This window comes from Chiloscyllium punctatum, chromosome 15 (assembly GCF_047496795.1).
Source record: "Chiloscyllium punctatum isolate Juve2018m chromosome 15, sChiPun1.3, whole genome shotgun sequence".
NCBI lineage: Eukaryota > Metazoa > Chordata > Chondrichthyes > Orectolobiformes > Hemiscylliidae > Chiloscyllium > Chiloscyllium punctatum.
Genome location: NC_092753.1, coordinates 75,790,810 through 75,814,893, shown reverse-complemented (window position 1 = coordinate 75,814,893; position 24,084 = coordinate 75,790,810). Strand labels below are relative to the sequence as shown.

Here is a 24,084-nt window from a genome sequence, read left to right as displayed (position 1 = left end):
GCTCAGAACAACCAGAATAAAGGGGCTACTTTAACACAAAATATCAATGCAGTAAATATGCATTTAGTGCCTTTGTGTCAGAAAATCGACCGGCTTTCCTTGAATGTAAAAAGCCTAAAGATATTTTGCTGAATTTAATCACACTGCTGTGTAGAGGACAGTTTCATGGACTTTAGCACAGCAGTGTCATTGTAAGCAGCAAGCCCAACAATCTGTGTTTTTGAAACAGCTTTTTTTTTAAGGTGCTTGCAATGAAACCACCCTGTTTTCACACATAGAATTTCATCATCAAACTACATAGGCTGGCAATAGACAATACAGAACAGAATAATGGCAAGAGTGCAACTGAAAGAGCCTAACTTGCTCAAGATTATTTTCCTTTCAGAACCTAAAAGATATAACTTGAAGATAAGGTGGGTAATACATTTGTTGCCACCCAGATACATAACTTTTAAACACTGAAACTGAACATTCTTCCTTTTAGATGAAAGTTAGTGCAACTTGAATAGCTTAATGTGTTCAACACACAAGCATTTAACATTAGAGAATAAACATAGCTTTATGCTTATGCAATATGGAAAAGGTTATATATTGAGAATTTCATTTTTTTATATATATGCATCTAAAAACACTCTAGAATTTGGAAGTGTAAATGTTCAGCAGGAAGACACTCCCCAATACAGACCTAAAATGAGTGGAGTTCACAAAAGAAGTTGCCTGACTGAAACTGCAGCTGATTAATTCCAGCTGTTGTATCGTGTCTGACAAGAGGCATCACTAAACATCAGCCCTCCAGCATATTGAATGTCCAAATAAAACATATCCTCAATATCAAAAAGTGGTTTATGTTCATTGCCATTGCTGAAACAGAAGGTCTTAATACATTTTGTCAATCAGTATTTCCCAAACTGCTTTCTGGTTAAAACATTTTGCGCAAAACACAACTGTCTTCAAATGCTTTTAATTCATCCACAGGGATGTTGATGTTGTTGATAATACCAGCATATATTGCTCACCTCCAATTACCCTTGAGAAGATAGTGATGATCTGCCTTCTTTAATATAATTGAATGCCGTTGCAGAGAGCAGTTAAGAGTCAACCACATAGCTGTGGGTCTGGAGTTATATATAGACCAGAGCAGGTGAGTGAAGCAAATGAGGTTTTAACAACAGCCTGTTAGTTTCACATTCTCTGTTACTAATAGTAGATATTCAATCCATATATATTTAATTAACTGGACTCAAATTCCCAAAATGCTATGGCAGATTTAAACTGCCTCCAGCCTGGTCCTCTTCTGGTCCTCTCCTGGACTAGTCTAGTAACCAATATGCAGTTATACCCACTTGCAAGAGACAGAAATTATAATCAATTATATGTTGCATAGGCAAATGCAAGAAATTTTGCACACAATATGATCTCCCAAATTACAATAAGAGAATGAATGAACATTTCATTAGCACTTAGTGGTCTCAGCTGAGGAAGGAATGTTGTCTCGGACACTAAGAAAATTCCTTGTTGTTTTTTCAAATGACACCATGAGATTTTAAACATTTACATGAATACTCTATAGTGAGCTTGGTATGAAGGATAGCACCTTCAAAAGTGCAGCAGTCCTTTCATTATGGTGCTGGAGAGCACTGAACCTGCAAAATGCTGATTCAGAGGTGTTAACAGCTGAGTGACGCTGACTCTTCATAAGTATTGTCTTCTCTTTCAAAAAGGGTCAGGCTGGATTTTAACACCATGCGGGTGGATGTGCTTTGAATATGTAAACATCTTGACTGCAATTCTGTAGACCAATGCACACCTCCCCCACTAAATCAGTAAAGCAGAAACAGAAAATGGTAAAGAATTATATGATTATATGGCCTTAGATGGTCGGGAGTTTTGAAAAAGGATCCAGCACTGCTAAAACTGACTGAACTAGGAAGATGGGTTCAGAAAAAGCTCCCATAATGATGAAATGTATTGCACTTTTTACCTTTGCCAATGCAGGTACTAGGTGATGCAGTAATACTGTCATCACAGAAATGTAATTTTTTTTGTTCACAGATAATAGCATTTTGCATCTTCAGAAAATAAGAAAGAATAATTAGGTGGCGCCACTTTTGCAGATGCTGACAATGAAGTGTCATTTGGATGGTGTTACAGTTCACTCAGGGAGTCCCATTTGCTGTGGCAACATATACTTTCCTATGTGTTTGTATTCTATGGATGTGTTTGAAGAAACTGAAAATATCTTTCCATCTCTTTCCAGAGATTTCTTCCAATCTCACTGCTTGTCATTAGTGTTTCTTGGAAGGATTTGCAAGTTGGTATGTAATCTGTTGTGTTATGAATGCATCTTCCTTGACCATCAAGTCCTGGAATGAGTCTTGAATCTAGAACTTCTGGACACTACCCATTTATATAGAGACAAATGTTTGATCCAATGGGATCTAGAATTAGCTTTTGGTCAGTGTGCCCTACTTATAAGAGTTTGGAGCAAGTGGCATTAGGATGAAGTATTTAAAAGAAGGTGAAGATGAGATCTGCATAAATTGAAGGAGGCTGAAGTAAAATGGAACAATTTGGAATAAGCAGCTTAAAACAAAATGGGAGTGAAGTAATACAGCGAGGGGAGTTAAGCAGAAGAAAAAGCGTTAACAAGGGAAGGGTAGGAAAATAAATTAGGGAGGGAGAGGGAAAAGAGAAATTAAGGCTGAAAATTAGAGAGCATGGAGAAACGACAGCGAGAAAGAACCAAGAAAGAGTGTCAGAGATGACAGCCAGAAACTGCAACACATCATGAGGACAGGGAGAAAGATTGAAGAGCTTATGCTGAAAACGTCCACTCTCCTGCTCCTCAGGTGCTGCGCGACTGACTGTGCTTTTCCAGCACACACTTTTTGTCTCAGGAGGACAGGGGACACCAAATTGGCGGACACAAAGCAGAGGCCAATGTGAAATTCTGCAGGTGCTGGAAATCTGAAATAAAACAGAAGGTGCTGGAGAAGCTCAGCACGTCCTGCAGCATCAGTGGAGAGAGAAACAGAGTCAACGTTCCCTGTCCAATGTGGGTTCTTGAGTTAAAGTCCGCAAAGGAGACAGATGCCGGAAGAAAAGTAAAACTTATTCCTGCTCCACAAACTTGGGGACGCAGCAACCAAACGGATCAATCAGGTGAAGGGGGCAATGAAGGAGAAAACAGGAGGAAAACAGTTTACTGGATGAAAAAATCAAACGATTTTAAAAGAAGCAGATTGGACCCTGAAACTATTAGACTCTGAAATTAAAAAGGTCGAGGAAAGAATAAGGCAGGATGGGGGGGCGGGAGGGGGCTTGCAACCAGCATAAACTCCAGAGACGAATCATTCCTCCCGGTTTACAAAAGGAAGAGGCCAACACCGCTCCCGCCTTCTGGAAATCTGAGAAGTTTGAAAGATGAAATCAGCAGTGAGTTTTTCTTCCTGCGGCTGAGTGAGTGTCTGTGTGCGCGCACAGCGCTCCCCTCGCTGAAACACCACCAAATCCGAGCAGAATATTACAGCGCCGCATCTGTTCCCGCAGCAATCAGGGAACCGAGAGTTGGCAGAGGAGGTGGAGGGGGGAAAGTCTCCTTTTTTTGGATTAACTCCCTCCCCCCCCCCCCCCGGAGCCGAGTGGACAGGACCCAGACAACCATTGCTGACATCGAACGGAGGCCCGAAGAAGCTGAAGAGGAGGGAGAGGGATATCTGTCGTTGGAAAAGAAAATATGTAAAAAGTTGCAGTTGGGTTGATTGAATGGAAAGTTCACACAGCCCCGGCTCACAGGAAATACTGACGGACTGGAGATTTGCTTTTGACATGAGCTGAGAAACAACCGCTTCGGATGCAAACATTGTGGGAAAATAAAACAAAGAAAGAAAGGAATTCGGTTGACGGAATAGCATTTTTTTTTCCTGGATTTTTTGTCAGTGACTGGATTGGAAAGTTGCCTCGAAGGTTATATTGTTCATTGCAATGCTGTATTAGTGAGTGGCCGGAGGGAGCTCATTGACTTGGGGGTCTGTCAGTGCGGACCGAGCTCCCGGGAGAGGTAGCCCTCTGAGCAGCAGCAGCAGCAGCCCGAAGCAATGCCAGCCCCTGCGGGGGAGAGCTTGGACAATCCCTCCCTGGGAGATCTGCACATTTCCACCTCGGCCCTTCACCTTCCACTTCCCGTCGCCCGCGTCTCCCGAGAGGCGATCCGGAATTTCCACCACACCAAGCGGGTTGGAAGTTACCTGATTGGGAGGAAGTTAGGCGAGGGATCTTTCGCCAAAGTTCGGGAAGGGTTACATGTCCTGACCGGGGAGAAGGTAAGTTCCCTCCGGCTCGCTTCTGGTTTTGAATTTTACCTTCACGCGTGTCAGTTGGCTGGAATACTGCAACGTTTATATTCCCCCCCCAAAATTGTGAATGTTTTTACACATAATAAGCAGGATCGCCGGTGTTTTCAGATGCATCACAATGATGGTACATTTTGATAATTCCCCCGCTCCACATTGCGTTGGGGATGCACACCAGGCATCCGGGAAGAAGGCGGTAAATTCAACCTCTGGTGTGCACCACTGCTCAAATGCTTCCTAATCCTTGATGGATACCCTTGGCCCAAAGTTATGTGATGGACACTGATCAGAGACGTGTTGCCATGTCAGAAAGAACTATTCTCAGTGGGGTTACACCTTTGGTCAGCAGTGTATTAAGCAGTGATGAGGACCCTCGGTCTGCGACCTGTAAATGGATTAGATAAACGTAACTAAAGTGAAAGGGCAGTTGACACTTTCAATAGGTTTTCTGTTGTTTTTTTTAGCAGAATCTGCACTGAATGAAACTCAAAACAATGTTTGTACTTGAGTTTGTATTCCAAGATGTGGTGATTGTCATTGCACACATCTTTTTATGAATTCTGTTTGTTTAACTTAAAACAAAGAATGCCAATGATTATATGGGGTTGCAGATAATCTCTTCACGCATCCACTTAATTCAATGCCATTCAATCTCGTCCTTTCATTTGGGATATATATAGTTCTGTATATTTTTAGTTGAAGTCTAGATGAGCTAGAGTTATAATAAGTGTTCAATTCAAAATATGCATTTTGTGCAAAATCCAAAGAATTATTCAACTTAACTAAAAACTTCAACTCAGCTAACATCATCCTGATTATCCTGGTGAACTTCACCAGATTTTTTTAGTCAGCTTGGCGCTGGAAATGGAGAAGCGCAACAGGTCAGGCAGCATCCAAGGAACAGGAGAATCGACGTTTCGGGCATCAGCCCTTCTTCAGGCTGATCCACGAAACGTCGATTCTCCTGTTCCTTGGATGCTGCCTGACCTGCTGCGCTTTTCCAGCAACACATTTTCAGCTCTGATCTCCAGCATCTGCAGTCCTCACTTTCTGCTGGAAATGGAGAATCAAACCAACGTGGGAAATGATCCCTGCAGTCTAAATACATGTCTCTGACATATCAGACAATGGGTATTCACAAGAATGCACAATCACACAACTGCAAAATGGCCTAATCTACTCTTCTGATGAACAAGGATGGCAAAGTATACAATTGATTATAGAGGAAAGAAAACAGGGACACTTTTCTATTAAAATAGAAAACATGCAGCAGCTTTTGTTACAGTTATTTTTTAAATTCATTCAGGGATGTGGACATTGCTGGATGGGTAAACACTTATTGCCCTTCTCTAATTGCCCCTGAGAGGGTGGTAGTGAACTGCCTTCTGGAACTGCTGCAGTCATTTGGTGTATGTGCTCACACAATGCTGTTAGGAAGGGAGGTCAAGGACTTTAATGTAGTAACAGTGAACGAGCAGCAGTAGATTTCCAAGTCAGGTTGCTAAGTATCTTGGAAGAGAGCTTGCAGCTGGAAAGTGCTGTTATAGGTGTTTTGGTGAATTTCTGCAGTGCATCTGGTAGATGACACACAGTGCTGCCACTAAATATTGGTGATGGGGGAGTGAATATTTCAGAGTGTGGTGCCAAATGACCAGGCTGCATTTTCCTGGATGATGTCAAGTTTCTTGAATGTTGTTAAAGCTGCACTCATCCACACAAGTGGGAAATATTCCATCACACTCCTGACCTGAGCTTTATAGGTGATGACCAGGCTTTGGGGAATTAGAAGGTGAGTTACTCATGGTGGGTTTCCTAGTCCCTGACTTGCTTTTGTATCCAGAATATTTATATAGTTAGTCAGTTCAGTTTCTAGTCAATGAATGGAGTCTGTTGAAGACTCTCCATTGTTATTCCTCTTCTCCACCTCTCTAACCTTCTGTCCTAATTCATTTGTGAAGGATGAAGCAGCAGGTGAATCCCAAACAATCTTTCTTACCTGTGGCACTGACATGTGAGTATCTGAGTTAGTGTATGGTCCTAATGAGCTCCGATACAGTGCACCCTTGAGGAAGAGTAGATGTTGCCCTCTAGCATCATCCCTTGTCACACTCTTGAAGGGCCTGTGAGAGAGTAAGGACAGGAATTAGATTGATCACAGTAAGAAGAAGCTTGTTTTAATAATATTTCCCTCTTTGCTGACATCAGGTCAACATGAGTGAGAGCTGAATGCCATGTGATTGTGTGATATTTAATTCTGTTTACATGTAGCTGAGAGACTTCATGTTCCAGCTCCAATGACTAAGCACATCACCACCTGCCAATGTCCAGGACTTTCTCTGTAGTTATCAGTTGGACGATTGACATAGGATCATCTCTGCACCTTCCTGGTGTTTTCTACACCACGGTAAGGACAGAAGGAAGAGATCAGGAAACTATAGGTCAGTTTGTTTATCTCTGTCATTTGAAAATACTGGGATCAATTATTAAGGAAGTAGTAGTTGGAAATTTCAAAAAATAATAATATAATCAACCAGAGTCAACACTGTATTATGAAAGGGAGTTCATGTTTTACCATCTTCTTTTGAGAATGTAACAAGCAGCATGGGGTACCAGTGGATGTATTGTCCAGTAGATGTAGCTTGTTCACTTAGGCAGGAATAATAGTAAAGTAGAATATTGTTTAAATGGAGAGAAACTGTAGAATGCTGGGTTTCAAAGGATTTGAATGCTCCACACATGAATTGAAACAAAATCACCATCAAATAAATCAGAAGACAAATGGAACAATGACCTTTCTTGCAAGAGGATGGAATATAACAGTAAGGACTTCGTCCTACACTGGGCAGGGAGTTGTTGAGGTTGTACTTCTTATTTAAGCAGGGAGATTCTTGTATGGGAGGCAAATCAGAGAATGTTCACCACATTGATTCCGAGGATGTCTAGTTTAATTTGTTCAGAAGAATGAGAGGTGATCTTATTAATGTATTAGATATTGAAGGGGCTTGACAGGGTAGACACTGAGAAGACATTTCCTTTCATGGGGGAAACTAGAACTAGGGAGTCGAGTATCAGAATAAACAAATTTTCATATAAGACTGAGATGAGGAAGAATTTCTCCTCTTATTAAGTCATTAATCTTTGCAATTCTGTTTCACAAGGAACTGATATGGAATCATGGAATATATTCATGCCTGAGTTAGACAGATTTTCGATCTACAAGGGAGTCAAGGGGCAGGCAGGAAAGTGGAGTTAAAGGCACAATCAGATCAGCAATGATCTTCCTGAATGGTAGAGCAAAGAGGCCAAGTGGCCTACTGCTATTCCTATTTCTCTTGTTCTTATTTCCTTATTAAATTAATGACGTGCATTATTTGAAAGACGGGAAAGCATTTGTTGAAAGTGGTTATGAGGGGGAAACATAACATTGGTTAAAGATGAGGCTGAAACTTTTTGATGGTTGGATAGGGAGGATGTGAGGAGATGATTAGAGAAGAGTGGTTGAATCTGAAGAGGGTTCTGGAGTTGGCATGAAAAACCGGAGGTGAAAGGGTTGGCATGATACACATATCAAGAAATAGCTGAATGGGCCACAGTTGTCACATTTTCTGATTAATCATTAGACGACTCTTGGCACTGAATCCAATAGTGTAGCAACACTGTTCTGCTGTTAACCAACTTTCAGCCAACACTTGGTTTCACTCACAACCATCAATCACCGATCAATCATAAGCATTTCCATAAGACGACCAGCTTGTTTGACCAAAGTGGCGTGTTCAAACGTGCAAGTTACTTAGAAGATAGAACTGTATAGCACAGGAATGGGCCCTTCAACCCACGATGCTGTGCCGAACGTTACACTTTGAAATTATCACAATACTGCACTTCTAAGGGTACTTGAGTCACTCGGATTACTGCATTTTCAAAGTCAGCAGATTCTCCTTTGAACAGTATCATTGTGTGGGGTTTCTAATGCCTGTAGTCAAGGTATAATTTGTTGCATGTTGACAACTAGGTACAGGTTACTTTTATAGCATAGATATTGTTACCAAGACTTTGAGGACATGAAATGACTCTTTTGTGATCCTAAGCTGTTCTGCTCATAGGTCTGTATGATACTATTGTAGTGGGTTGTGCTTATGGCAATCTGCAGTATTAACTCTTTCAGACATATACATTGTTCCTGTTGGTTCATCCATTATTGATATTGTAAGATAGTGTATATATTTACATTTACTACAGCCCCATCTCTCATAAGCTTTTGACTGTACAAATTCAAGTGATCTGGAGATTTGGCTGTTCTCCCAGAATGTGTACTCCACAGACTAGAAAACTGGTAGTTTTGCTACGTGAAGGACTGTTGTTTTTGATTTTCATCAGACGTCTGTAATTTCTAGCTTTTTAAGCCAACCCAGTTTAGTTACAGGTTCCCATCTTGTTACAAAATGAAATAAGTTTCTTATGTCAACATAACCAATCTGTTTTTTGATTCAGTACAATCATGAATTTAGGGACCCATCTGAAATCCTCTATCAGCTGTCTTCTGGCCAGTTGTTTCTTGACCAGTAGTTCATTAACACACATTTGAAGAAGACTGAGGTCAAGACATGACTTCTCACATGAGTGAGAGTTCCTGATCGTGACGTTGGCATACATTTTTGTATCATTTGGCATCCTCTATATTGGAGGGTTGCTTGTAACATACCTTGAACCCAATAGTTGCACTGTTTGCAATTGTAGGTAGTGTTTAACAATCGTATAATATAGTGACACATCCCCTCCCTCCCAACCTCATTTTTAATTTACAATATATCAGCTTGCCAAAATTTAAGATCTGGATCACCTGTTTCCTCCAGGAACACTTTTGTTCTTTCTTCTATCACAGACTACTCTACATCATTAACCTCTCTGTATAAGTCACTATTTTTTCTTGCTTTTCTGAAACAATGTTCCACTTATGCATGTTTTCTAAAATTAATCTATCATGTGACAGATAAAGCATTCACTTTTAATAATTAGGCACTATCTGCGCTTTTGAGTTTTCTTTGCTCCGTGTTTTAGTATCTGGTGTCTGTCTTACTTGCTGTGCTGATTTCTCATGTATGTTATGTGTGCTTTTGTGTCTTAAAAATTAAATGGACTCAACTCATCTCCTGTATTAAAATTGATAATCTTCTCATAGGACTGATCAGTGTTGTTTCTGGAGTTCTGCTTCACTTATCATCTGAATGGCTTTCTCTGGAGTCAGGTCTTCCTTTGGCTGCAATAAATCTGACAAAGCTTCATCAGCAATTCCCACATCAATTATCTCTAATGAATTCTGATTTGAAGTCACTTTTCTGTATGAATCCACATAAGTCATAATTGAACCATCTATGGTTTACCCAGATACTGAATTTATCTAGTAAATCTTCTTATTTCAAGACTTTTATTAGTCTGAGGTTTAATTGTCAAAGACGTTCAGCAACTCTTCATAGTATCTTAAGCTACTTTTACCCCTTGGAAAGCTATAACATTAGCAGCTATGTTCCCAATTGTGTGTTGAAGTATATTTGGTCACAGAGTTTTACAGCTTGAAGGGAGAATTTCTGCCCATCATATCCACACTGGTCATAAAATACCTCTCTACTCCACTGTTATTTTCCAGGTCTTGGCCCACGGTCTTGTTTGCTACAGCATTTCAAGATTTTATATAAATAGCTAAATGTTGCGATGGTTCCTGTTTCTTCCCCTTTCAGTCAGTGAGTTCCAGATAGCCCCACCCTATGGGTGAAAATAAAATTCCTCAGATTTCCTTAATGCCCCTTACCTTAAACCTATGTGCCCTGGTTATTGACTCTTTACTAGGGGGAAATTGTCCTACACTGTATATCCTATCTATGGCCCTCATAATTTTGCACACCTTGAACAGTTTCCCCCTCAGCCTTGTCCACTCTAAAGCAAATAAGCCCAACTTATCTAGTCTGTCTTCGTAGCTGAAACAGTGCATCCTAGATGTCATTCCAGTGAATTTCCTCTGCGCCATTTCTAGTGCAATCACATCCTTCTCATAGCAAGGTGACCAGAACTGTATGAAGTGCTTCAGCATGGCCTAACTAAAGTTTTATATGACTCCATCCTAACCTTCCTCTTCTTGAATCCAGTGCCTTGACTAATAAAGGCAAATATCCCAGATGCCTTTTTAGCCCCCTTATCAATCTGTCCTGCTGCCTTTAAGGATTGAAGGACATGTACACCAAGGTTCGTCTGATCACACTTCCTAGCATCCTGCAACATATTAGATATTTACTAACACTGTTAATCTTCCTAAAATGCCACACCTTACACTTCTCCAGATTAAATTCCATTTGTCATGGTTATGCCCACCTGACCAGCCATCTATATCATTCTCTAGCCTAAGGCATTCCTTTTTGCTATTTAACACACCACCATTTTCCAAGTTATTTGCAATGGTACTGATCATACCTCCACTGTTCATGTCTCAATCATTACTTTATACTCCAATCAGCAAAAGATCCAGCAATGAATCCTGTGGAACACCACTTGACACAGGCACCCATTCATAAAAACAACATTCAGCCAATTTTGGATCAATTTGCAAGTTAACCTTGGGCTCTTTCTTCTTGACCAGTCTCCCATGTGAGACCTTGTCAAATGCCTTACTGACGTTCATGTCAACTATATCAACCACACTCCCCAAAAAATTTAACCAGATTTGTTCGATACGATCTGCCCCTGCCAGAGGCATGCTAACTTATCATTCTGTAAGTGGAGTTTAATTCTTTCTGACCATTTCCCTACCACTGATGTTAGACTCATTGTCGCATTGTTTCCTGGTTTATCCCTACCTTTTCTGAACAATAGTACCACCTTTCCTGTGACCAGTGAGGACTTGAAAATTAATGTAAGAGTCTGTGTTATCTCCTCCCTTGTATCCTTACAACAGCCTGGGGATATACCTCATCTGGCCTTGGGGATTTATCCATTTTTAAGCCTCATAAAACCTTTAATACCTCATCCCTCTTGATGCTAACTTGTTCAAGTATAGCACTGCACCTTGCCCAGATTTCCGTGCCAATGTCATCCTTGTTTATTCTGGATGTAGATGCAAAGTAATGCAAAACGATTATTAGTGACTGATTCCATGATCATGAGCTTTAGTAAATTGCTGTCAGCCCTTCCACAAGTGTACAGACTTGGAATGTTGGAACACCATTCTGACAGTTTCTTCTTTTATCCTCCCATCTTCAGAATCCATCAAATGTGAATATTTTAGTAACTCTTTAAATTAAAGTTAGAATGGACTCATGCAGGTATAATCATGGCCGCATAAATAATTCATTGAAAAATAATAAAGCCGTGAAAATTCAATTCAGAACTGTTCTGAAGAAAGGTCACTGGATCCGAAACATTAACTCTGATTTCTCTCCACTGATGCTACCAGACCTGCTGAGTTTTTCCAGCAATTTATGTTAAATGTGGGACCCTTTTGGAATTGATTCTAACTTATTTTCAAATTAAGACATGATGAGATAAACCAAAGTCAACGATAGCAACACACACTCATGTATCTTCTCAGTGAGCATAGAATTATGCAAATACATGGATTTCCAGGAGGCAATTGACAAGGTCCTTCATATGAGACTGTTGGCTAAAGTTGAAATTCATGGAAATGAAGGCAAATAAATGGCTTAGTTGGGAAATTGGCTGAGTGACAGGAGGCAGAGAGTAGGGACAATAGGATGTGATGAATGATATCACGCAAGGATTTGAGTTGAAGTCATTATCATTTATTGTAATCATTTATGACTTAGATAACAGATAGAATGCTTTCTATGCAAATTTGTCAATGACTCAAAGATAGATGACATTGTAAGCAGTGTAGATGGAAGCATAAACCTACAAAGCATTTTCAATAAATGGAAGAGGAATGGGCAAAGCTATAACATTAATGCAGGCATTTACAAGGTCATCCACTTTAGACCTAAAAAGACTCAGCTTTTTAAATGGTGAAAAGTTAGAAAGTGGCCGTTCAATGTTAGTTGAAGACCCATAGATTAAAATATTATGAACTGACACAGAAAAGCATTAAAAAGCTTACGGAATGTAAGTCTTCATATGGAATAGTAGAATACATGGCGATAGAAATCATACTTGAGCTATATTGAGCCTCAGTCAGTGCACAATTTGGAATACTGTGATCAAAACAGCTCTGCAGTGATATCATAGAGCTGAGATGACTGACCTCCAACAAACACAACTACTTTTCTTTGTGCAACTAGGAGAGAGTTTTTCCCTGATTCCCATTGACTCCCATTGTATCAGTGCTCCTTAACACCACAATCAGTCTGATGTGGTCTTGATGTTAAGGGCAGTCACTCTCTTTTCACATGTGCAAGACAGCTTTTTAGTCTGTGCTTGAACCAAGGCTGTAATGAGAAGCCCTGGCATTATATATACAAATTTCTCATGACACCAAGTTAAAGCAGCATTGTCGATGGTATAGATGATAGCATAAAATTACAAAGGGATAGTGAATAGTCAAAACTGTGGCATATGGATTTCAATGAAAGCAAGTGTGAGGTTATCCATCTTGGACTGAGAAAGGATGGATCACGGTACTGTTTAGATGGTATGGTGTTAAATACAGTGGATGTCCAAAGAGACTTGGAGTTCAGGTGCATGGTTTTTGGAAATGTAACAAACTGGTGCAGAAAATAATCAAGAAAGTTAGTGGAATGCTGGCCTTTATAACTAGAGAACTGGAGTTTAAGGAAGTAGAAGTTATGCTGCAGTTACAAAATCCCAGTTAGACCTACTTGGAGTAATGTAAGCAGGTCTGGACACACTTTAAAAAAGATATATTGGCCTGGGAAGGAGTAAAACATAGATTTAAGAGTGATACCTGGACTTTAGGGATTAAGTTATAGAGGGAGATTATACAAATTAGGCCTGTATTGTCTAGAATGTAGATAGCCAAGGAGTGATCTGATTGAAGTCTTCAAGGTATTAATAGGGTAGATAAAGGTAAATCATTTCCACTGGTGATTCTGGAACTAGGAGGCATAATCTGAGAATTAGGGCTAGACTGTTCAGAAGAGATGTTAGGAAGCTCTTTGACATACAAAGGGTGGAAGAAGTTAACTCAGTAGATGTGTCTCCACATAAGTACCCTTTGCACACATTATTTTAGTTCCTGGCAGTCAGTCTCTCTGAGCGGGGAATTTGGTACTCTTCCACAAATAGTAGTTAAAGCTAGATCAGTTGTTAATTTTAAATCTGCTAAATTTTTGTTAAGCAAAGGTATTAAAGGATATTGGTAGAGCCGTCTTGTGGCGCAATGGTAGTGTTCCTATCCCTGGACTGGTAGGCCCAAGTGAACCAGTCCCACCTGCTTCAGAGGTGTGCAATAACATATTTAAACAGGTTGATTAAGAAAAATAGGTAAGAGGTATGGGTAAAAGGCAAGTATATCAAGTTAGTCATGAGTCATGATCTCATTGAATGATGAAACAGACTCAAGGAGCTGAATAGCCTACTTCTGTTTCTGTGTTCCCAACTGAGAGTCAGCGGGAAGGTTATTGCTGAGTAAGTGCTGCTTCATAGCATTGTTAATGACCCCCTTCCAGCATTTTACTGATAATTGAGTGTAGATTAGGGGCAGTAATTAGCTGGGTTGGGTTTATCCTGCTTTTTGTGTATAGCATACACCTGGGCATTTTTCCATGTTGCCAGGTAGATGTCACTATTTCAGAGAGCTGTTAATAGTCAACAACATTGCTGTGGGTCTGAGGTCATGTGTAGGCCAGCCAATTTCCTTCTTAGTGGGCATTAGTGAACCTGATACATTTTTAAGACAATTATTTGACATCATCATTAGACTTTTAATTTCATATTTTGTTAAAATTCAAATTGCACAATCTGCCGTATTGGATTCAAACCTAGATCCTCAAGTGTTTAATGTGTGTTGCTGGAGTGGTAGCCCAGTGACAATACCACTGTGCCATGGCCTCCCCTACATGGTTAATTGGGGAAAGTTACAGGAATTATAACCATCTCTAACTCCTGGCTAACCTTCTCCATAGGTAAATGTGTATTTTTTTTGTCTGCCCAGGGTCAGAAATTGGATTTCCAATTTTGATCAGAAATTCTGAGCCATTATCTTTCTAAAATAACTTAACTAGTCAGTTATCTACATAGATAGACTGCAGTGCTATCCATGTTGAACATTAATCATAGCTTCTGTAAATTGTTAGGTGGCTGTAAAAGTCATTGATAAGAAGAAAGCCAAGAAAGACTCCTACGTAACAAAGAATCTACGGCGAGAAGGTCAGATTCACCAAATGATTAGGCATCCAAATATTACACAGCTTTTGGACATATTAGAAACAGAGAACAGTTACTATTTGGTGATGGAGCTATGCACGGGAGGCAACTTGATGCACAAAATATATGACAGAAAAATACTGGAAGAAGCAGAGGTATGTCGATACATCAAGCAGCTTACTCTAGCAGTGGAACATCTACACCGGGCAGGAGTGGTCCACAGGTATGTGAATGTGTGTGCGTGTGTTGTACTCTTAACAGTTCCATAATCTTCTGTTGCTGTCAACAATTATATACAATGTTGTGAAACAGTCCATTGAGAAGTTATTATAGGGCCTAGCAACCACTACAATGCCTACCTTGAATGTAATTGGCTGAGTGGTTCTGTATTTAACATCAAAAAGACATGCCAGTACATGCAAATATGTCAGTAGACATACCTCAAAAATGCAGGTGGGATAATGGAAAAGTTTTATGTGTATTTATCTGTCAACCCAATTAAAACTGTTTCAAGAAAGTGGTGTACAAGTGCAAATGAGACAAAGTAAATGTTGAATGAGGAGCATAATGAACACAATTTCTCAAGTGGTAATTGGATTTGGAATTATACACCAATAAGGTAATGGAAGCAAAAACATTCATGCTGTTCACAATTAATGTTGATGGTGTGATGTTGATGTGTTAGGAAAATCAATCTGAGAGACTTGAGTTTCAATGGGCCTTGTCTTCTGACATATATTTTTAGATTAGATTACTTACAGTGTGGAAACAGGCCCTTCGGCCCAACAAGTCCACACCGCCCCACCAAAGCGCAACCCACCCATACCCCTACATCTACCCCTAACCTAACACTACGGGCAATTTAGTATGGCCAATTCACCTGACCTGCACATCTTTGGAGTGTGGGAGGAACCGGAGCACCCGGAGGAAACCCACGCAGACACGGGGAGAATGTGCAAACTCCACACAGAGAGTCGCCTGAGGTGGGAATTGAACCCGGATCTCTGGCGCTGTGAGGCAGCAGTGCTAACTACTGTGCCACCGTGCCGCCCACGGTAGATATTTGTTATTGATTTAGTAAATAATTATCATTTGCTTTACCTACAACAGCAATATGGTACAAAAATAACTTGTCAGATGTTGAAAGATGTATATTTACTTAAAATATCTTAAATAGTTTTGTATTTTGAATGAATAACTTGCATTTCAGAATTCTTGATTTTGTAACATTGAAATTCCAACTGTACGTTATTTTCTGATGATAGTAACTCACATTGTTCCATGTGATCATTCAATGCAATTACCAATTCCAAGAGATGTGGAGAAGTTGTTTAATGTGTTTTGAAATATGGATATTGACTTTTGCTTTCAAGAAATGAAAGTTAATTCGGCAGACGGGTCTCCACGTAAATACCTCCTGCACTCATTATTTTAGTTCCTGGCAGACAGCTTCCCTGAGTGGCGAGAAATCAACAGAAACATATGGCTAGATATCTGTTTCTTCAGGTGGCCTATGAATGAATACTTGACTGTCTTCCAAGGCTTCCTACTGGGAACAACTCAGCAGGGGTCTGTCTACACAGCCTGAAATGATATGTTAGTTTTGTTTGATGGACACCTTTATGAGGTTATAGAACATTTTTCTTTTGTCTGTTTCTCCAATATATGTTTATCTTGAACATTATGAGTAATCAAGTTGGGTAAAGCTTCTCTTATTGACATTATGAAGTACGATGTCTGATTGATGTCTGATTATAAAGTTGCAAACTGGTAGGGTATTTTTTTCCTGAGTATTTCAGGACTTGCCGTTGTTATTATTAGCTCATTGTTTCTGCAATTAGTACATATATGTGAATGAGCTTGAAGGACACAGGTGACAAGGAAAATACATAGAGATATGAAGGTACATAGAGGTCTCATGGGGCGTAGGCATATAAGGATACCTGAGTAAGAATTTTTAAACTTACAGTATGTTTTCAAATCCATATATGAATAGGTTTGCAGATGTCACAACAATAGATTGTGGGCCATCTAGTATTGAAGTGTGGAGTCTACAGAAGGATTTGGACAGTTTAGGAGAGTGGGTAAAGAAGTGATAGATGCAGTATAATGTGGGAAAGTGTGAGATTGTTTACTTTGGTAGCAAGAATAGAGACATATTCTATTTTCTCAAGGGAGAAGGACTTTAGACGTCTGAAGCACAAAGGGACTTGGGAGTGCTAGTTCAAGATTCTCTTCAGGTTAACATTTGGCAGTTGGGAAGACAAATGTAACATGAACATTAATTTCAAGAGGGTTGGAATACAAGAGCAGAGATGTACTGCTGAGGCTGTATAAGCTCTGGTCAGACCACATTTGGAATATTATGAGTGGTTTTGGGCCCTGTATCTAAGAAAGGATGTGCTGGTATTAGAGGGGTCCAGAGGAGGTGTACTAGAATGATGCTGGGGCTGAAGGGCTTATCATATGAAGAATGGTTGAGGACTCTGTGTCTGTACTCAGTGGAGTTTAGAAACATGAATGAGGATCTGATTGAAACTTACAGAATACTGAGATGCTTGGACAGAGTGACATGGAGAAACTATTTCTAATAGTAGAAGAGACGAGGTCCCAAAGGCACATTCTCAGAATGAAGGGATGGTCCTTTAGAACTGAGATGAGGAGAAATTTCTTCAACTAGAGAGTGGTGAATCTGTGGGGCTCATTGCCTCAGAAGGCTGTGGAAGCCAAGTCATTGAGTGTACTTAAGTCAGCAATAGATAATTTCTTGATTGGTCAGTAGATCAAGGGTTATAGGGAGACGGTAGGAAAATGGGATTGAGAAACATATTAGCCACAATCAACTGGTGGAGCAGACTCAGTGGGCCCAATGGCCTAATTCTGCTCCTGTGTCTTATGGTCCTATTAGCGACTCCAGTGGAGTTGTGAACCATGAGTCCTTAAGAAGTTGGCTGGATCCCGTGAAAATTGAGGGGGTGGGGAGATGGCACCCCCTCACAATTGAGATGTCCAGGGCAGAAATGTGGACTGTTGGCTCACTACCTGCACCCTCATTCAGTGCAGTGAAAATTGCATTTGACCCTGTCTTGTCTCCCCTATGTTTCTTCTACCAAAATGCATTTCTCTCCATTGAAATTCATCTACCAGGTGTTTGTCTATTTTTGTTAATGTCCCTCAGGATCAAGTAAGGGTCTGCTGCCAGGGTAACCTCCAGAATTGAAAGGCAAATCAAGGGGACATCACCTCAGTAGTGTTTATCGCTGAGGTTGTAACACCAGTTAGCCACAAGACTGTGCTTCTGGAAGAGCACAGCAGTTCAGGCAGCATCCGAGGAGCAGTAAAATCGACGTTTCGGGCAAAAGCCCTTCATCAGGAATACAGGCAGAGAGCCTGAGGGTGGAGAGATAAGTGAGAGGAGGGTGGGGATGGGGAGAAAGTAGCATAGAGTACAATAGGTGAGTGGGGGAGGGGATGAAAGTGATAGTTCGGGGGGGGGGTAGAGTGGATAGGTGGAAAAGAAGATAGGCAGGTAGGACAAGTCAAGGGAACAGTGCTGAGCTGGAAGTTTGGAACTGGGGTGAGGTGGGGGAAGGGGAAATGAGGAAACTATTGAAGTCCACATTGATGCCCTGGGGTTGAAGTATTCCAAGGCGGAAGATGAGGCGTTCTTCCTCCAGGCGTCTGGTGGTGAGGGAGCGGCGGTGAAGGAGGCCCAGGACCTCCATGTCTTTGGCAGAGTGGGAGGGGGAGTTGAAATGTTGGGCCACAGGACAGTGTGGTTGATTGGTGCGGGTGTCCCAGAGATGTTCCCTAGGAGTTAGCTTTGCTAGGAGGTGCCCAGTCTCCCCAATGTAGAGGAGACCGCATCAGGAGCAACGGATACAATAAATGATATTGTTGGATGTGCAGGTAAAACTTTGATGGATGTGGAAGGCTCCTTTAGGGCTTTGGATGGAGGTGAGGGAGGAGGTGTGGGCGCAGGTTTTGTAATTCCTGTGGTGGCAGGGGAAGGTGCCAGGATGGGAGGGTGGGTTGTAGGGGGGCATGGACCTGACCAGGTAGTCATGGAGGGTACGGTCTTTGCGGAAGGCGGAAAGGGGTGGGGAGGGAAATATATCCTGGTGGTGGGGTCTTTTTGGAGGTGGTGGAAATGTCGACAGATGATTTGGTTTATGCGAAAGTTGGTAGGGTGGAAGGTGAGCACCGGGGCGTTCTGTCCTTGTTATGGTTGGAGGGGTGGGGTGTGGACGAGATGCTTTGGAGGGCATCTTTAACCACGTGGGAAGGGAAATTGCGGTCTCTAAAGAAGGAGGCCATCTGGTGTGTTCTGTAGTGGAACTGGTCCTCCTGGGAGCAGATCCGGCAGAGGCGGAGGAATTGGGAAAACGGGATGGCATTTTTGCAAGAGGTAGGGTGGGAAGAGGTGTAATCCAGGTAGCTGTGGGAGTCGGTGGGTTTGTAAAAAATGTCAGTGTCAAGTCAGTCGTCATTAATGGAGATGGAGAGGTCCAGGAAGGGGAAGGAGGTGTCAGAGATGGTTCAGGTAAATTTAAGGTCTGGGTGGAATGTGTTGGTGAAGTTGATGAATTGCTCAACCTCCTCATGGGAGCACGAGGTGGCGACAATGCAGTCATCAATGTAGTGGAGGAAGAGGTGGGGAGTGGTGCCGGTGTAATTACGGAAGATCGACTGTTCTACGTAGCCAACAAAGAGACAGGCATAGCTGGGGCCCATACGGGTGCCCATGGCTACCCCTATGATCTGGAGGAAGTGGGAGGATTCGAAGGAGAAATTGTTAAGGGTGAGGACCAGTTCGGCCAAACGAACCGCCACTCCCTCACCACCAGACGCCTGGAGGAAGAACGCCTCATCCTCTGCCTCAGAACACTCAACCCCAGGGCATCAATGTGGACTTCAACAGTTTCCTCATTTCCCCTTCCCCCACCTCACCCCATTTCCAAACTTCCAGCTAAGCACTGTCCCCTTGACTTGTCCTACCTGCCTATCTTCTTTTCCACCTATCCACTCCACCCTACCCCCCCCCCCGAACTATCACCTTCATCCCCTCCCCCACTCACCTATTGTACTCTATGCTACTTTCTCCCCACCCCCACCCTCCTCTCACTTATCTCTCCATCCTTCAGGCTCTCTGCCTGTATTCCTGATGAAGGGCTTTTGCCCGAAACGTCGATTTTACTGCTCCTCGGATGCTGCCTGAACTGCTGTGCTCTTCCAGCACCACTGATCCAGAATCTGGTTTCCAGCATCTGCAGTCATTGTTTTTACCTACAAGACTGTGCTCCTTGTATTCTACATGCACCATCCAGGGAAACAACCTTTTGGTGTCTGTCTAACCCCTTCAAATTCTTGTAGGTTTCAATGAGATCGTCTCTCATTCTTCAGTCCAGAGAACATAAATCCAAAATCAGCTTCTCCTTGTAGGGCATTACTTTCATCCCTGAGACCAATCTAGTGCACATTTACTGAATTACTTCCAATGCAAGTGTATTCATCCTTAAATACAGAGATCAAAACTGCACTCAATACTCTAGGTGTGTTGTTACAGAAGACCTGTGTACGTGTGGCAAAGATTTCTTCAAACCAGTTCTCTAAATCCCTTGCAATAAAGCCTAACAAGCTGTTGCCTCGTTAGTTACTGGTGATACCAACATGCTAACCTTTGGAGTTATTTGTATTGGTAGTGTAAGCATCATAACTTGTCCCAAAATGAAGAGTGAAGAAAAGAATCACTAATGATACCCACGGCTGGCTGCATCCCAGCGATTTCTTTTGAAAAGTGCATTGCACAGATGAGACAAAGAGGCAGAGAGCAATGTTTCTAAGTTTGCTGACAAAGCTAGGTGGAAATGTAATTTCTGGGAAGGACACAAACAGTCTCTTGGAAGATAAACATTTACAAGTTTCAAGTCTTTCTAAAAAAAAATCCTGCTTTTCTGTTCTTACAACCGAAGTAAATAACTTCATACTTACCTACATTGTACTCCATCTGGGATCTTGCTGTCAAAATAGTTTGTTTGTATCCCTTTACAGACTCTTTGTTTCTGTCCTTCAAGTTTCGTTTCCATCTAGTGTTGTCAGCAAACTTAGAGACATTACTGTCTGCATCTTTGTCTAATACATATAGTGCACTTTTCAGTGGGAGTCACTGGCTTGCAACCAGTCGTGGGTACCACTGGTGATTTTTCTTTGTTGGGCAGCATCTTGGCTCAGCAGTTAGCACAGCTGCCTGTCAGTGCCAGGGGCCCGGGTTAGAACATAGAACATAGAACAATACAGCACAGAACAGGCCCTTCGGCCCACGATGTTGTGCCGAACTTCTAACCTAGATTAAGCACCCATCCATGTACCTATCCAAATGCCGCTTAAAGGTCGCCAATGATTCTGACTCTACCACTCCCACGGGCAGCGCATTCCATGCCCCCACCACTCTCTGGGTAAAGAACCTACCCCTGACATCTCCCCTATACCTTCCACCCTTCACCTTAAATTTATGTCCCCTTGTAACACTCTGTTGTACCCGGGGAAAAAGTTTCTGACTGTCTACTCTATCTATTCCTCTGATCATCTTATAAACCTTTATCAAGTCACCCCTCATCCTTCACCGTTCCAACGAGAAAAGGCCGAGAACTCTCAACCTATCCTCGTACGACCTATTCTCCATTCCAGGCAACAACCTGGTAAATCTTCTCTGCACCCTCTCCAAAGCTTCCACATCTTTCCTAAAATGAGGCGACCAGAACTGCACACAGTACTCCAACTGTGGCCTAACCAAAGTCCTGTACAGCTGCAACATCACTTCACGACTCTTGAATTCAATCCCTCTGCTAATGAACGATAATACTCCATAGGCCTTCTTACAAACTCTATCAGTTCTTTTGTCCTGATTGTTAATGTTCATTTGCAGAATTGAGTGATAGTCCATGTGGAGTTCGCATTTTCTTCCAGTTCTGTGTGGATTCCTCCAGGTGCTTTGGTTTCCTCCCACAGTCCAGAAGTGTGCATGTTAGGTGACTTGGTCATGGGAAATTATCTAGGGATGTGCAGGCTAGGTCGATGAGGCATGGGAAATGCAGGGTTATAGGGATGGGGTGAATGGGGTGATATCTGGGTGGGATACTGTTCAGAGGGTCGGTGTGAACTGAATGGGCCAAATGGCCTGCTTCCACATTGTAGGGATTCTGTGATTCGTTTGGAGACAATCTATGGTGCCTGTACTCTCTTAGATTAATGTTTTCATGATATACGTACTCCAGATTATAAAATCAAGAAGTAGGAGGATTGAAACCCATCATCCACAATGAAAGTGCAGAAAATGTGCATGTGCTTATTGACCTAACCACCATTACACTGGCTGTTGAACTGAATGATAAATGGAACACATCAAGTAGCTATTATTATTGTATTTCAATAGATCACATTCAGTCAGATTCTGTACCATTGTACATACAGTTCTGAGAAGTTACCTCGCAGGCCAAAACAATGTCAAATTATTTGCTGGAAACTAATCATTTTAAAACCTGAAATGACCTCAGTTTAACCTATTTCTAGATTGCAATCAGAGTTTGGTGGTGACACTGGCAGAACTTATTAATGAAATTAACATCAGAAGCAGGTGTGATGATGATTTAATGGGCTGTCAGATTCACATGGTTAAGAGAAGCTGTAAGTTTGCTCTGTGAAGAGAATAGGGTAAAAACAATGACTGCAGATGCTGAAAACCAAATACTGGATTAGTGGTGCTGGAAGAGCACAGCAGTTCAGGCAGCATCCAACGAGCAGCGAAATCGACGTTTCGGGCAAAAGCCCTTCAATTTCGTTGCTCGTTGGATGCTGCCTGAACTGCTGTACTCTTCCAGCACCACTAATCCAGTATGTGAAGAGAATGTCTGTTTGTAGATCAAGCTGTAAATCGAGAACTGTTGCAGAACATTTCATGTACTCCAGTGGCAATACTTTGGATGACTAACTGGATTTAGACCCCCAATGCACAAAAAAACAGAGCTATTTATTGCAGAGCTATTTATTGCAGTCATAAATTATACATACTTATGTTGGTCTGAAGTTGTGATGCTGCCACAGTAAGAATAGAAAATTTCAGTGCACCTACAAGAGAAGTTTCCTCTTTGCACCAATTAGTTGATGCATTTTGATTGGTTCCTTGTACATTTTGTAAAATAATTGATAAACTTTGTTAATTAATATGCCCAAACGTTGAAGCAATTGCATTAACTTGTATAGTAAAACCAGCATTTTGTGGGAATTTTAACCCCAGATCTGCTGAAATTTCTCTGGGCATATACTGAGTAATGCATCAATTATGGTTTATTAAGAGTTGCCATGAAGTAATATTTCAAAGGTAGAGAACAAAGATATCTTTCATTTCTTTGTAACCAGTAATGACTAACTTACCAAAAACAAACTTGACAGTTCCCCAGAGAAACTCTACACATTTAACAGGCAATAAACACCTCACCCAGTGTTCAACAGCTTTACTCACATTTTGTAAAAGCACTGACCTTGGATAATTACATATTTTTAGAAAAAACTTCAACACTTTGATGACAGCTTTCCTTTGCTTCCTGAACTATGATAACTTTCTTCTAAAAATCTCAGTACTAATTATTTCTCTGTACTGCAGTAAAAAGCTTTCTAAATTAATTTTTGAGTTTCATTTTTGTTTTCTGCAGGGATCTGAAGATTGAAAATCTTTTACTGGATGAAAAGAACAACATAAAATTAATAGGTACAGTCTGTCAGCAAATATTCAGAGCCGGGAGGATGTAGATCTTATTTTCTGTTTTATGTAGTAATTGTGTTTACTTAAAGGAAAACTTTAATGGTAGTATTGTCTTTTGAAATTACAAAGATTGAGAACAAAAATCAGAACATTGTTCTCAGAAAGGATGGAGGCAGAAGTTGAAACTAGACTGTAATATTTGGATGATATTTGGGAGAAAAAGCATAAGTGTGAGAAAAGTGATGAATGGACTAAAGTACTAAAACCAAGCAGAGGACAGGTCAGTCAGTGTTTGACAAAGGAAAGGTACATTTGGCTGGGAAAATTGTCTTGAGATGAGGATCAGATATAAATTGTTACTCATTTCCCTCTTTCAACTTATTACCAATCAACTGTGTTTTTCTTAAATGGAGTTGTTAAACAGTAAACTGTGAAGTTAATATTCTGCTCAGGAAGATTGATCAGTATTCTGAGATTTATGAATAGTGAATTGGGTGTAAATAATCAAAGGTGAACTGTTGGTTATAGATATAATTTCTATCAACATATTCAACTACACTTGAAATGCCATTCATTGTGGGAGGGCAGTGACTTTGAATAAGTACAAATAGATTGTAGGTTAAAATAGAAATTGTGTTGAATATGGAATTT

At 41.1% G+C, this 24,084-nt stretch overlaps 1 protein-coding gene across 2 annotated transcripts in view; it reads left to right on the top strand.

The window, feature by feature from the left end:
• Window positions 1–3,374: 3,374 nt before the first annotated feature.
• The window catches only part of hunk (hormonally up-regulated Neu-associated kinase), a 72,809-nt gene continuing 52,099 nt past the window's right edge, over window positions 3,375–24,084 (top strand). Inside the window, exons 1-4 of one of the 2 annotated variants that reach the window (XM_072585496.1) lie at window positions 4,211–4,322; window positions 6,621–6,790; window positions 14,606–14,898; window positions 23,384–23,439. In XM_072585496.1, the coding sequence (XP_072441597.1) occupies window positions 14,693–14,898; window positions 23,384–23,439 (262 nt within the window). In that variant the 5' untranslated portion in view covers window positions 4,211–4,322; window positions 6,621–6,790; window positions 14,606–14,692. Of the gene's footprint in view, window positions 4,323–6,620; window positions 6,791–14,605; window positions 14,899–23,383; window positions 23,440–24,084 lie in introns of both variants that reach the window. The other variant, XM_072585495.1, reaches the window with a different exon arrangement.